The following is a 15,230-nucleotide window of genomic DNA, read 5'->3' as shown; positions in this document are numbered from 1 at the left end:
AAAGACTGGAAACAGGGGAACAGGGAAGTACTAACACAAAAACTAAAGTTTACGCTGTTGTGAGCTTTAGAGGTGCTGGTGGGAGTTTTTTTTTTTTTTTTTTTTACCAGTGGACAGAGCCATGTTGGCTGTTTCCCCCTTATCTGTTTCCTGTCTTTGAGCTCAGCTAAGCTAACTGGATGCTAGCTGTAGTTTCATACTTACCGCACAGATAGTAGAGTGATTATATGTTTACCTATTCTAACTCAGCAATGAAGAAAATAAGCAAATTTAATTTCTGATGAAGACTCGACTTTAAATCTTAACACCCTGCTTCACGAATAATAATAAATAATAAATGAAGGGTCGCTGATGTTGTCCCCAAATTTCACTGCTCCTAATTATTTCAAAGATAAAGCGAGTAACCCCCAGCAACACAACACTAGAGAAAAACAACTTGCTGGAGAAAGCGTGTGTGAAATTGTGGTCAGTTTGCTAGAGGGACATCCCATTCAGTGTTCAATTCATTCAGAGTGCAACAGCCAATTGGGAAACTTCATCAGTCAGTCAGTCAGCGACAAACATTCGTGTTTGTAGGGCTGTTGTGCAAAAACAGCTCTTGGATAGGAAAGGAGTCATAAGACCTGACTCCCTTCAAAGAGCTCTAATTCTCATCATCGCTTTGAAAGACTCGAGTGTCTTGAGATTTTTTTTCTTTCCAAACATATTTGAAACTTTGAATGTTTGTAACGCACCTGAAATGCTTCAATGGCACCACACTGTTCAGGTTTCATGATTTAGTTTTATAATGTACAAAAAATTGTGTAGGTTAAAGATATATATATATATATATTAAATAAACATAGGTGGGTTTAACGAGTATTTATTTAAAGGCTTAATCTTTAAAAGCAAAAGAGTCCCACTGTGTACTGGGGATGGACAAAATAACACAAACACTTTATAAAGTGCAATCACGCAGCACAACATCAAAAATCTCTGCAGAGATTAATCCCACCTCTCCAATAAGGTTTTAACAAAAACAAAGGGAAGGTTTATACCAGCCTGATACATTTGATTGAATTACATTGAACAGATGTTCATGTCATTGTATTTTTGGTCCACTAGGTCCATTTTTGTGCTTCAGAGCTGTGTGTCCTCCTAACAGATGAAGGTCATGTTTTGCTGCAGCGTAAAGCAGCAAAGTCCCTGTAGGCTATGTGTGACTCAACCAAGGACATCTCAGCCCACTGCACCACCAGACCGATACTACGTTCTTATTCATGGATCCTGTCATCTCTTAAGAGTCCCAAAATGTTTTGGGAGGGATCTTGGGAATAGTTTTTTTTTTTATCTTTCCTGATAAGCTGATGCCAGAATACAAACCTGTGTTTTTACATATATTTATTAATTCAATGTGGGATTTCACTCAAAAAACACTTTCTTATGATAATCAGAAATCAACAAATGAATCAGTCGAATGACATGACATTACTCAGTCGATAAGTGAAAACAGAGCAGTAACTCGAAGTGGAGTCATGATGTTCTCACAATAAAAAGTGCGACACTGAAAAGAGTCACCGGGCATCTGTGTGTGTGCTGGAAATGTACATTTTACTAGAACACGCTGAAAAATAAAAAAATAAAATATGGTATAACATCACTGCAGCGACAACAAAATGATTCTGTAGAATCAGCAGCAGGAGCTTAGACTCAAATGCCTGCAAGAGGCTGTACTGCCCTCCTTTTTTTTTATTTTTCTCACAGTCTTGGCTCCTTTTCTGAGGTTCAGTGTTATTATGCTTCCCCAGACAGGCAGCCCAGAGCGTCAGCTCTCATCAGTGACTCAGTGTGTGCAGAGGATGACAGTGCCAACCTGGAGCCAACAGAGAGTGCTAATTGTGTCTATTTGGACTCTGATGCATGACTCTGGGAAATCAAACAGCACAAACCAGTTACCATCACTGGGTAGTGTATTCTCTGGCTGCCTACGGAGGGCAGGTTGTCCCAGGACTCCCAGCAAGCTATCCCACATTGTACTTATGATCTTTATTGTTTGAGTCAGTTCTAAAATAAAAGGTGGGTTTCAGTCATGCAGTGTATCCATCAAACTCAAATCTTTGCTGTAAAATATGTATTTCTTTAAATACAAGTGTTATTGGGTAGTAATGTGTGCGATGTGTTGTTTCCTCAGTGCTGCAGAATTTAAAACCAGGTAGGATTAAGATGTTATGTTACATGCTCTAATAACGCTGATGGAGTAAGTGGAGCATGTAGATAAACATTTACTGACATGCACTCTCTCTCGCTCTCTCTCTCTCTCTAGATTTAAACAGACTGTGAGAGACTCAACACACCCTCAAAAATCCAGTTTGGATCACTGCTCCTCTCTAAAGGCCTCGTAGCTGCACTTAACAGCATCAAATGTTTCATAACTTGTGACTAGCAGCAGAGCTTAAATATGTGAGGATGCACAGTGTCACTCTGAGTGCGTGCAGCCTCCTCCATCTGCTCAGGTGCATTATGGGGTGTTAGTAATCAGTCTGATGTGACCGCTCAGGTGGATGTTGTTCTCTGGGGTGCTGTGGGAGGATGAAACTGGAGCACAGCTGATTTAACTCTGGTCAGATACTGGCAGCCCACATGATTTGTAAATGTATTGACGACTAATAGGCATCGCAGACGCTGATGTAAGAATTTGAACGTATATGAAAAATATGTGACCGTAATCATTTTTGCCATTAACTTGCTTTTAATGAAAATATGCATACTCAGTTCAACATGATCTCTTCTTTATAGAAAAGTGCACTAATATGTGCACACTGCTTGAATGAATCCTGCATTAAACTGCTGACCTGAAATGCACTGGCAGAAACACAGATGCACCCAAAAATTTCATTTTCTCCACAACATCTCACTTTATATCTTTTACCTTCTGACAAATTCATCTTAAAAATGTTTGTAATTCCCCTCGACTATCAAGAAGTCGGGCGTGATGGCGAAACAGTGTGAAACCAGAATTTAATGGCTGGTCAGATGTACAACTCTATGAATAACTAAATGTCATGAAAAGTCCTGCTCCATGAGCGTGAATCTGTGGTTGTGGAGAATCACAGGGACATTTTCTGGGATTTCAGGTGTTGCAGTTACTTGTTAAATGTGAGAGCTCCCCCTACTGATGAGATCTGAGATCACATTGCAGAACAACATTGGATCAGCAGCTGTAATTGAGCATGAATCAGTCCACCTGTGTCAGGTTAAATGGGGGGAAAAAAATAAATCACTGACCCAACATGGATGCAAAACACGATGAACACAACACCAAATAGCTGGTAATGTGTGTGTGTATGAGGGGTCGGGGTGGGGGGTTAGGTGGTGGGGTTGGAGAGTGGGGGAGGGGAAGCTGAAGCTGGGGTTGCCATTGAAACCATTGTGTTGCCCTCCCCCTGTGAATGGTGCTGCTGGTATGAACAAATATCTGCTATTTCTGTGATTACACCTCAGACACGAGCACAGTCACAGGACACACACACACACACACACACACACACACACACACACACACACACTTGAAGAGCGCAGCATTAACAAACACAAACAAAGACCCTTCTATGTTCAGCTCCCGTCTTCAAAACGCCTCAACAGTATCGCTATCATCACATCTTGGCTTATGATACATAAAAACTCTCAGGGCGTTTATTATTTTGTGCCTCACTCGCCTTAACACAGTTCACTACTAAAACACATCTCAGGGAAAAATGAATTTCTGATTCTGTTTTTATTTCCTATGAGTCACATGAGCGACCGCAGCCGCTCAGCAGCAGCAGCACACAGCCTGACCCCCCCCCCCCCCCCCCCCCATGCTACAAAATCAACAGTGAGCAAGACAAAACAGGTTCATGCCTTTGTGGATATTAACAGTACCACAGCAACTGGATCAATACATGAGCATGTGTCCAATTTACCTACTGATTTATCCGTGAAAAGACGCGATGACTCATGCACTAATCAGGGTTTGTGGAGCTCCCCTTCCACTGATGAATGAATTCCTCAGGAAGTACACTGCCTGAAAGAGAGATGTCACAGACTGATGTGTGTCGACAGTCCATTCATGCAAATCCAGAGGGAGGAGTAAGTCATTTTCAGAGCACTACTGAAAAAAAAGCCCATACCCTGTAAGTTGGGCGACAAAGGCGATATGCACAGTAAAATACTGTAACTTATTAAATCATTTTAAAGTCTAATTCGATATGAGCCAGAAGCAGCAACAGCGGGCCAATGAGACAAACAGAAATAAACACAAAATCATTGTCTGTCACAATCTCAAGATATTAAAGTTCCTCTGTAGCAGTGTCTACTGTAAAAGCTCTCCAACACCCTCATATCTCTCCTCTCATTGAAATGGTTGGGCTGGGATCCAAATGTTACTTAACCTTAGATATTTTTGTCTGATATATTGTTGATGCCAAATAAGTTGTGTGTTGTAACAAGAGTAGGCGTAATAAGCCGTACAGCTTCAGCCCGCTGTAGAAAACCTTCGATCTTGTGTTATTGTTTCTACAGTGTGGTTTTGTGGTAGGTGTTGCATATTTTCTTTGCAACATTTTTGTTTTTGTGATTATAGATTAAAAAGTGTGTGAAATTTCAAGACACCCCACACGAACACATGGAAAGACTATTCACTATTCACTATTCACCTTTTTAATTAAAAATCTAATTGTAAACAGTTTGCAACCTTGATTCTATCAGTCCAGTTGAGGCTTTTAAAGCTTTGTTATGTTGTTGTGACACTTATTTACATTGTCACATAATATGTTGATTATTTTTCAACTATTCAATTAGTCTATGACATATCCAAAAACCAAAGTTTCACCCTTCTTGTGTCTAACCGCCCAAAACCCAAAGACATTCTATCTAAAATAATATGAACACAAACATTTGCTTGTTTTGCTCGATTAAACACTTGTAACGATTCCAGTCAATTTTCTGCCACGAATCAACTAATTGATTGATGGACTGATTGTTTCAGCTCTACTGTGTTTTTATTCTTCTCTGTAGCCTGCGTGACTTTACATTGTGTGCTGCTTGTTTGTGTTGTTCTCAGGTCTAACAGGTTAAATATGCAGCTGGAGTCAAGACATAGTAGAGATCTAAACCTCTGAATTGCACAATCCATAGGATCCTTCATCTCACACACCCCAGTGGTAAACAAACTCATTCCTCTCGGCAGGACTAAGTAAGTGTAATATGTATGTTGTGTGGGCCGTGCTTTAGTAAATGTTAATCTCAGCTCATTAACATTAACCACTGGGATTCATTTCCTCTCCTTGAATCAACAATCCAGCCTCGTGAGAGGGCTTTTGCCGGATTGTGCATCGGGGGGAGATCTTGGCGAGCTGAGCATGAGGAGACAGAGAATTAGAGAAATGCTGATCCTGAGGCTGAAGGTGATTTTCTCTCCTAACTGTCGAGTACTCCTGCGCCTGTTAGTGGCACCTGATGTGACCTGCGGTGAGATTAGCTGAACGTGTGAAAAAGCAGCACGGTCCCTCCATGTGGAGCCCAAGAGGCTGCGAGGCACTAAGACCCAGTGGAGAGCAGGGGAGGCTGGGTGCCGCCTGTTCACCCGCCGCCTGCCTGTCTGCGCTGCACGGCTCTGCAGTTGCCCTGGGCACATGTCGGAGCCGGTGTGTATGAAAGTGTGTGAGGTGGGAGAGCGTGTGTGTGTGTGTGTGTGTGCGTGTGTGTGTGTGTGTGCGCGTGTGTGTGTGTGTGTGTATGTGTGTGTGTGCACCACTTGTGCATCACAAGCTGGAAGACAGGACCCCTGTTTTCTCTTTTTATTTTTGGTTCACCCTCCTGCTCCTGCTCTGCCTCTCCACCTGGATCGAAGACCTGGCTAGAGGAGAGCTGAGAGGAGGGAGGTGCGTGTCGTGTGTTTGAAGGGATGGGGAGGTGGGCGGTCGGCGTGATGACGAGATGAAAGGGGCCAGGTGAGGAGGAGACACAGGAGCGCCCCTCTTCTCTCTCCCCTTTCTCTCTCTCCTCCCTCTCTCTCCCTGTGACGTAGTCAGTGTGCGTGTGTGTGTGTGTGTGTGTTTGCTGTGTGTGTGGTAGAGAGAGAGAGAGAGAGAGAGAGAGAGAGAGAGAGAGAGAGCGAAACAGGTCGGCTTTCCTTCAGCAGACTGTGAACCTGCACAGGAGGAAGCAGCCCTCTCCAGACTGAGGTATGTCACCGACTTATCATCACAGACATCTCCACTCATACCTGCCCTGTTACCGGACTGTGGGGACAAGTTGTGTGTTTGTTTTGTTTTTTTTATTTGTTTTGTTTTTTGTTTGTTTTTTTTTTTTTGGGGGGGGGGGGGGGAGAAGGGAGGGGGACGGGTGGGGGTGGGGTGGGTTGGGGGAGTTGAAGTTAGGATGCTGGAAAGGTGGCACAGGGTAAAATCTGACTCAAGGGGTAGTGTCTTTTTCTCATCACAACACACATCACATTATCTTTGCGTAAGTGCAGACTTCTCTGGAAACAGATGCCTCAGTTTATGTGTTAATCACTTGCATGTTGCTGCCGAGGAGTGAAAGTGCTTTGTAATGAAAGGGACACTTGAACAACAGGCTAGTTTTCTCCACGCAGTAAACACCGTGTCATGTGCATATGATAGGGTCATATGGTTTCCAGCTGGCAGCCGGAGAGAGATTCTGCCGCAACCTTATATCCTAGCTTTGTGTGAATTCTTTGGGCTTTTTCTGAGGCAGCGTTCGACTAGAAACTGTACTACTTTCATTGATTTGATTGCATTAAATAGTCTGTGCAGCATGTGAGCACCCCCTCCCCTTTTACTGTTTAAATTGTTCTGTTTATCTGGTTTTGACAGGATAAAATTGACCATTTTAAAACAGCTACCGGGCACATTTATCTAATTTAGTTGATAAAACATCCTGTGAGAGATTAAACTATTTCACTTCAGGGACTTGTGGTGATAATGTGTTTCATTTGCAGCACATTTTTGAATTTCGGTGGTCCTTGGAGTGCTACAGTCCGCGCTGAATCAGAGTAAGAATCACCTGAGGGTCGCCCCGCAGTTGTTGCTACATCACAGCTCAGGCGTCGTTTACAGATTATTTAATTGGGCTGAAGGTGACTGTAACCCTTTGACCTATTCGGCAAAGGCCACCTACTTACGCCTGCGTCTGTCAGGTGATTGTTGTGCTTGATGTGCGTATGTGGGCAGGAAAAAAAGAACAGGTGTCTTGCAGGGACGAAGCCTGTCACACTTGTGAAATGGAAAACTTGCCCATGCAGGTGTGCAGCATATGGAAATGTACCAAAGGCTTAGTGCTCGCTCCACGGCTTTTACAGTGTGTGGGGTTGTGTCCAGGTGAGGTTATGACAGTAAACAGCGCAGGACCTCTTGACTACTCCTCTGGCCACACAAATACCTTTTTACACTGCTGAAGGAGCTCCGCCACCATTCATCAGAAATGGAGCTACATTAAGAAGATATCCATATCTGCACCATCATTCAGTTTTTAAAAATGTGTTTTCTTATAAATTATTAAAGTCATAGGAAGCTTCACATTTTATATTTTTCATTTTAAGATTCTAATCATATGAAAAATGTTTATTGATCTTTTCCTCCCATCACTCCAGACAGCAGGAAGCTCTGTAGTGCTGAGTTTCGCAGTTTGTTCACTTCTTGACTCTGTAAAGGGGGGGGGGGGGGGGACATATGGTCCACTCTGTGCTCTTAGCTTCTCCCTGGGGCACCGGCTGCCCTCAAATCACACATCTGAGGATGCAGATGTCAAATATGTGGTAAATTATGACCCTAGCTACAAGTGAGCGCAGACTCAAGTCAAGTCCGACAGCCATGGCACACGAGTAATACGACCCAGCTTGTACGTGTCAGATCACAGACAGAGACTTGCTTTTGAATAGACTGATGGTTTTTAAGGATTTCCTCTCCAACATTTGCAGAATTTAACTGCGGTTGGACGACAGATGTATGAAGCTGTCAAATTTCCAGATGACATTATTCTAGCCTATCTTTTAGCAAGGTTGTATGTAATGTTCTGTCATGTAATATTCTTTAAAATGTAACCTGTAGTAATGTCATGAACTAACATTAGAAAACTAGTATCAGTATTAATATTAAGTGCATGTTGTGAGTCTGTTTTGAAATGTTCATCTTCACCAGTGTCTGCTTTTAAAACAGGACTCTCTCCTTTATTTCAGGTATTTTCAACTGAAGGTCATACTGGAGAGAGACTCTTCGAGGAATCGAGTGAAAGCTCCTGTGACTGTCTGCAGAGCTCTGGGCTGAAGTCTCCAGGGGTCAGGGCTTGCACAGCTCCTGCTGCCATGACAGACACCACCGCCTGAGCTTCTCAGTGACACCCTACGACAGGGGAGGATGGGTGATGGGCCCGTGAAATTCAGCAGACTCTCTCCTCCTTATGCCATCCTCTCATGGAGCATCCTGTCACACCGAGCCCCTCCTGGAACACTTCTCTCTCCGGCCTCCCCACTTTTCCGGCCTCACTGCATCCGAATATCTCTAACGTGACCCTGCCCATCACGAGCAGCCGAGGTGGGGTGAATCTGAACCAGTCCCTGGCGCTGTGTGCTATGCTCATCATGGATGTGCTGGCAGTGGTGGGGAATTTGGCCGTGATGATTGTCATCACCAAAACGCCGCAGCTGCACAAATTTGCCTTCGTGTTCCACCTCTGTCTGGTGGACCTGCTGGCAGCGCTAGTGTTGATGCCTCTGGGGATGCTGTCAGACCGAATCCTGGTGGACGAGGCGCTGTGTCGGAGCTACCTCTGCTTGAGTGTGTGTCTAGTGAGTGCCGCCATCCTCACCATCTGTGCCATCAACGTGGAGCGCTACTACTACATCGTCCATCCCATGCGTCACGAGGTGAAGATGACGGTGCGGGTGGTGGTGATGGTAGTGGTGGGAATCTGGATTAAAGCTGTTGTCATGTCAGTGCTACCTCTCCTGGGATGGCTGCTCCAGGGGAACCAGGGTCCGGGGACTCCTTCTGTCCTCATTCCCGGGCAGAGACAGTGCTCTCTCCACTGGACGGGAGGCAGGACCACACGCCTGCTTTTCATGGTCTTCTTTACATTTATTTATTTTCTGTGCCCTGTGATGATCATTCTGGTGGTCTACTGCAACATGTTCAAGGTGGCGCGAGTAGCGGCCATGCAGCACGGTCCCCTCCCCACCTGGATGGACACGCCACGACAACGTTCAGAGTCCATCAGCAGCCACTCCACCATGGCAGCCAGCCTCGGAGGAACTGGTGCCCGCGCCACCCCTCAGAGGACCTTCAGCGGCGGGAAGGCCGCAGTGGTCCTGGTGGCAGTGGGGGGCCAGTTCCTCTGCTGCTGGCTGCCATATTTCTCCTTCCACCTCTACTCGGCTGTGGTGTCTACCTCTCCCGCCTCGCTGGCCCAGCTGGAGGACGTGGTCACGTGGATTGGCTATTTCTGCTTCACCTCCAACCCCTTCTTCTACGGCTGCCTGAACCGGCAGATTCGCCAGGAGCTGGGCCGCCACCTGGCTTGCCTCTTTAAGCGGGCAGGGCCCAGTGAAGGGGAGCAGCTGCCCAGCCGCGAGGCCTCTATTGAGGAGAACTTTTTGCAGTTCCTTCAAGGCACTGGATGCAATCTGGAGCCCTGCAACTCTCACAGCAGAGCCAGCCCGGAGGCAGCAGAGACTGAGGCCCTTCAGGAGTCAGCTGTTCAGCAGAACATGCCAGCTGACTTCCACATCCCAGGGCAGATCCTTGAGGAGACCTCAGAGTTCATACAGCGGCAACAGCTGAAGAATGAGCTACATGTATCAGAGAACGAGAACTGCTACAAAACTGTACCAGAGCTGTAGCTGCCTCTCACGTACTGTCTCTTTTACCATCCAATAATCCAAGAAATATACTTAGTTTTATTCATATTTTCTAAAATGTGTTGAATTAAAACATCTCTGTTTGTGCTACAACAGTGCTTTTAAGCTAAAAATCCAGTGAACTGCAAAACATGGTACGGTTATGTAGCTTTTCAGAGAAGGACAGAGCTGAATATATTGTGTGCATCATCTCATTCATATCCCCAATGGCCATAATGCTGCAGCATTACATGTTGCGAGAGACATACAGTATCAGGCTGTTTTCTGTGTGATGTCAGCAGATGGACACTAAACCCTTGCTGCGTTAACCACGGTTCAGTGAAGTGACAAAGATCTCATAGACAGAAGTGGTGAAACTCTGAGGGAGAAAAGCTTCAGGGGGAACAAAGTTTTCACAGTTAATGAGAAAACTATAAGAGCCAAGATTTTAAAACGTTCAGCGAAACGCATTCCGTCATTCATTCACTTCTCATTAAAATTCGGGTTCCTCATCAGACATAAGGCAATAATGTACACATTATGACATATCATCACTTCTCCATCAGACATATTGTCTTTCCTTCTGCATTCTCCTCCTCTGGGTTCAGTTTTAATTCAACTAAAGCGCTAAACATGGCCTCACTTTAGTTCTTTAAGCCCCTTGACAATCAGTTCATATTACAACAGGTTCTCTTTGACCAAACAGATGTGTTATCACTCATTTAACTTACAATCTACTCATAAAAAAAACCATCCTGCCGCCCGTCTACTTAGGTCCTAGTTCATCTCCAACAAAGTGTTATTTTACAGAAGTGAAATGAAGAAAATGACGAGGTGGTAAAAGGATGTCATTATTGTAGCTCTCGCTGCCAGTTGCTCATGAATTTGTTTGTTAAAGTAAAGGATCTGTTCTCATCATGTGTTCCTCAGTATAAAGGAGAGAATATTCAGAGCCATTAAAAAAAAAAAAAAAAAAAAAGTCTCTCCATTTGAAATATTCATTGTGTTGAAAAGGATCATTTCACAGCTGGCTCTGCTGGTGGTATTTATAATAAACAGGCTGACACACCAGTGTATTTTTAACCATTTTCCAGGAAAATTATTATCATGTTTATCTGTTCTTAGTCTTGTGATTATCACCTCCTCACCAAAATCATCTCACATTGCTAGACTCGTGATTACACACCCCCCCACCCCCCCACCCCTTCCGCTCAAAGAAAAACATTGTGACTGGTTTGATTTGTACGACGGTGACGGTGTTAAGGATTAATCTTTGTAAAAACATCGGCTACAGCACATTAAAACTGTCAGTTTGTTGAAACAAGGCTGGATGCGGACAGTTTCGGACGCCTCGACCGGTCCACACTTTACCCCCGTGGTGCCTGCGCTGTTTACAGGAAAACACAGGAGCAGTGTGAGTGCTCTTGTGTTTGTGCTATAAACAACCAGGCTTGTTGTGGCTACAACAGCGGGCAGGTGTGACAGTGCTTACATATGGCAAGATTTGCCTTTGGCCTCATTTAGCGACAAATGGAAGACACTGGTGATACTTCCTCTGATCTCAGGTGGAATACAGTTTGCACAAGTCACACAAGCAGTGACAAAACGTTCCAAAGAAAATAATTACAAGGCACGGATCTCTTACAAAACTCTCTTTTTATACTTGCTCTTTCTTGCTGCCTTCATCTATTTTGGACTGCCTCACACTGGACTGTTGGTATGATCACAAGACACTCGACACAAGGCGTACAGGGGAGGTTCATATTTTGCTGGGAGTCAGAACAAAAAAAGGTCCCTTTGTCAGGGGGAGACATAACGTTCTTAATTTTCCTGCGATATGACTTTGTTACTGACTGTTTTTCCAGAAGGGGTCGTCGTGTCATCTTGATTTCAAAAATGTTTCTTTTGTGTCAAAAGTAGGTGCAGTAATGTTCGGCCCCACATTTAGTTGTACGTTAAGTCAAGCAAAACAAGGAGCACAAGACAAAATCACTGCCATAATCATCAATGTTCTACAGTATGTATATATTTTTAATTCATTATTAGTAGTAGTATTTAAACTACAAAATATAAAACCATAACAATTATTCATATACAATGTTTTATAACGAAATAACATAAAACTGCCCTGATTTATTTCACCAGCGTCCATGAACAAAGGGTTTAATTTCTTTACAGAATCTGAGATCTTCCTCATTGAGCATTGTTGATCAGCTCCTCTTTATGGTACAATGTTGTGATAAATTCAGTGACATTTCACACAGTCCGGGGTCTTTACAAAGCGTACATCAATCCACCATTCAATCAGCTGGATTTCCGTTTCCGTAGCAGCGAAATTGCCCCGACCAATCTGATTACACACTTAAAAGCTGTTTTCTTTCTGTTGCCATCTGTTGATGACCAGGACAGAGAAATAAGCCGTGTTGAAGGTGAATGGAGGATGATATTCCCAGCTTCAGGAATATTCGTGGAAATGCAGTTTTGTTTGTCGTAACTCATGGTTGATATGTTCATTTTCCTCTCTGTATCTCTTTTTGTACCTGAGCTGAAGAGACTGTTCGGATTCTTCGTTATTAGGGTCTGTTTTTTCCCTCCTTGTTAAGATTTCCCTGTGTATCAGTTACACATCAGTTGAAATGATTAAAAACGCTGCAAGAAGATTAACTTGAGTGTGTCGTGGCTGCTGTCTGTCGAACTCACCAGACATTTTCAGATCAATAACCCCATCACATGATCAGTCCCGTCAATCATCTCTTTCCCTCTCATGCCCTCTAGCTGCCTCCTCCTCCCAGCCTCTGTGTGTGTGTGTGTGTGTGTGTGTGTGTGTGTGTGTGTGTGTGTGTGGTGCTGCATCACAGAGGTGAAATGAAGCACTAAGAACAGGATAAAAGAGGAGTGACATTTGGAGGAAGGCAGGATGCTGGAGCCCGTCATCTGGGAGACGTTGTGAACAACACTGTGAGACCCGAGAACCAAACTAACCTACACCCACTGACACTGACCAGACTCACGTTTCAATGAGTGTACTGATGAGGTGAATCCAAGCTATTATCCTGTATTGCTTTTCAAATATAAATCTTAAATCTAGTGATGGGAAAAGATGAAATATGAATAAAGACAAACAGTTGAGCAAAGAGGAAATTTTGTGGCTATTTGTGTTTGGACTGTGCAAATGAATACACAAAAATCCCCTTAATCTTTTCTATATCATAGATTATAATGTGTATCTGACGTGTTTTTGTAGGTAAAGTTTCAGTTGTGGCATGTACTAGCAGCTGTTTTTTTCACCAGAAACATCCAAACAGATTCCACCATCAACCAGCATCACCCCCCCGAGGCTCTTCCACTGTTTTTTTTCTGATCATCCTAATTTTCGTACCCTCTCCTGTGCTGCTCCCCATCGGACAGAGTGACTCATAGCTTTCATGTCGAGCCGGGGAGAGCACCTCCCACAGCGCAGGGAAACGGCTGAAACAGCCTGACCTTTGTGATAGGCTACAACACACGCAATGAAGAGTGCTCAAGGGACAGATCCCAGCGTCATGTCACTCCAGAGGGTCACTGGGTGCACGGCGCATTCATTTGGCAGACAGGTTGGGGTGTGTATTGTTTTTTTGTTTTTTTTATTTAGCTGTGATCATCTCAGATGCCACTTGCAGCAGCAAAAACAAGAACACAAATGTTTATCTGTGAGTTTATGAGGCCGTCTGCAGTGAAAAGTCACCGGATCACAGATGAACCCAATAACATGAATTTCTCACTTACTTCCAAATCCCGTCTTCTCTGAAATCAGCTGTTTCCTTGGTAACCTGAGCGGTTGACAGTGGTGAGGGGTTTGTTTGGCAGGAGGAGCAGGAGGAGCAGGAGGAGCAGGAGAGCTGTTTGGAAAAAGGAGCAAACTTACAGATTACTGAATTTAATGACAAGCACTCTGTGGACTTTCAGGAGGTTTTGATCAGCCTATTGATTAATTAGCCAGCCACAATTTGCAATGCGATTTTGAAATAACTTTCCTGGTGTTGGAGTTCAATTTCTAAATCTCCACCTCAGATATTATATGTTGTTTTTCTTATGTACATTTACCTCATGTATAATATAATTTTACCACTTTCAAATAAGGCACCCGTGTAAAGGGTTTATAAGATGTAACTAATGGCTTTAATAATGCTTAAGAGAAAATTCACTAATGCTTTCTGGATCAGTTATAAAAATATTTTGGGTTTCTCTCTGTTGGTCATAAAGCATTACGGCCGCGTGCTTGTATGTCTCCACAAACCAGTCCAGTTGCAGTTTACATGCATGTTTGCAGAACATTATGATGTCTCAGTTGACCTTTGACCTTTTGAACATAAACTTTGATCACTTCATAATTTTATCCCGTTAGACATTGGTGTAAAATTATGTCATTATCATCTTGTGATTTCTTGAGTTATGGCTAATAACGTGTTTTGTGCAGTCACAGTGACCTTTGACCTTTCACAACGAAATTCTTAATTTTATTGTGTTCATTTCCTCTGTGCTCTTCTATTAGTATTAATAAATTATTAGTTCAGGTGAATATTTGTGAACATCTCAGGCTACGGCTGTAGCTGGTGCAGAGGCATAAAAATGCTTAAAAAGTTGTAATAGAGCATAAAATAAGTACATAAATATGAAAAGAGTACATAGTACATTGAGTTTGATCTGGAAGATAAGTGGTCATACAGTCCAATGAGTCCTTTTGATAACTTGACAGTTTCAATGAAAGGCTTATAAACTATCTATAAAGCATCTGTTTTCATGATTAAGAAAGGCCGTCCAGTAGTTACAACATATAAACCCTTAATGGGGAGTGGTAGCAATATGATTTATAGCTGTATTATCTTTGGTTGTCATCAAACAGAAAGATGTAACAGCTGTACAAATAAGATATATTTTATATTATATATATGTATTTAAACCTGACGTTAAAGCAAATGCAGAAACAAGAGAGTCTATATTTCACTGCCGTTAGGTTTCCTTAGCACTATGATGTTAAATCTAGAGGTCAAACAATTAGTGGATCAATCAATTAGTCGATCAACAGAAAATTTATCTGTAACTATTCTGATAATTGATTAATCATTTTGTAATTTTTCATGCAAAATACCAACTATTCTCTGGATCAATCTGCTCAAGTCTGAGGGATTCACCTGTTTTTTCTTTCTTGTCATATATGATCATCCTTGATGTGTTGAAGCCATCTGAAGACAGAAGACAGCACCTTGGGCTTGGAAACTGTAATGTTTTTCACTATTTTCTAACGTTTTAAACACAAACGGTCAATCACCAATCAATAATCAATATTCAAGATTAATCAATAAAGAAAATAATTGGAAGT

General features: G+C 43.0%; 1 protein-coding gene across 1 annotated transcript; it reads left to right on the top strand.

Annotated features, from left to right (window-relative positions):
- The first annotated feature begins 8,449 nt into the window (after positions 1–8,449).
- On the top strand, positions 8,450–9,874 carry LOC111219208 (probable G-protein coupled receptor 61). The gene has a single exon (XM_022741820.1). It carries the CDS (start codon positions 8,450–8,452, stop codon positions 9,872–9,874), a length of 1,425 nt encoding a protein of 474 aa, XP_022597541.1.
- Positions 9,875–15,230: the final 5,356 nt, after the last annotated feature.

The sequence above is a fragment of the Seriola dumerili genome, unplaced genomic scaffold (assembly GCF_002260705.1).
Source record: "Seriola dumerili isolate Sdu_G_001 unplaced genomic scaffold, Sdu_1.0 BDQW01000056.1, whole genome shotgun sequence".
Taxonomy (NCBI): Eukaryota; Metazoa; Chordata; class Actinopteri; order Carangiformes; family Carangidae; genus Seriola; species Seriola dumerili.
This window is presented reverse-complemented; position numbering and strand designations above follow the sequence as displayed.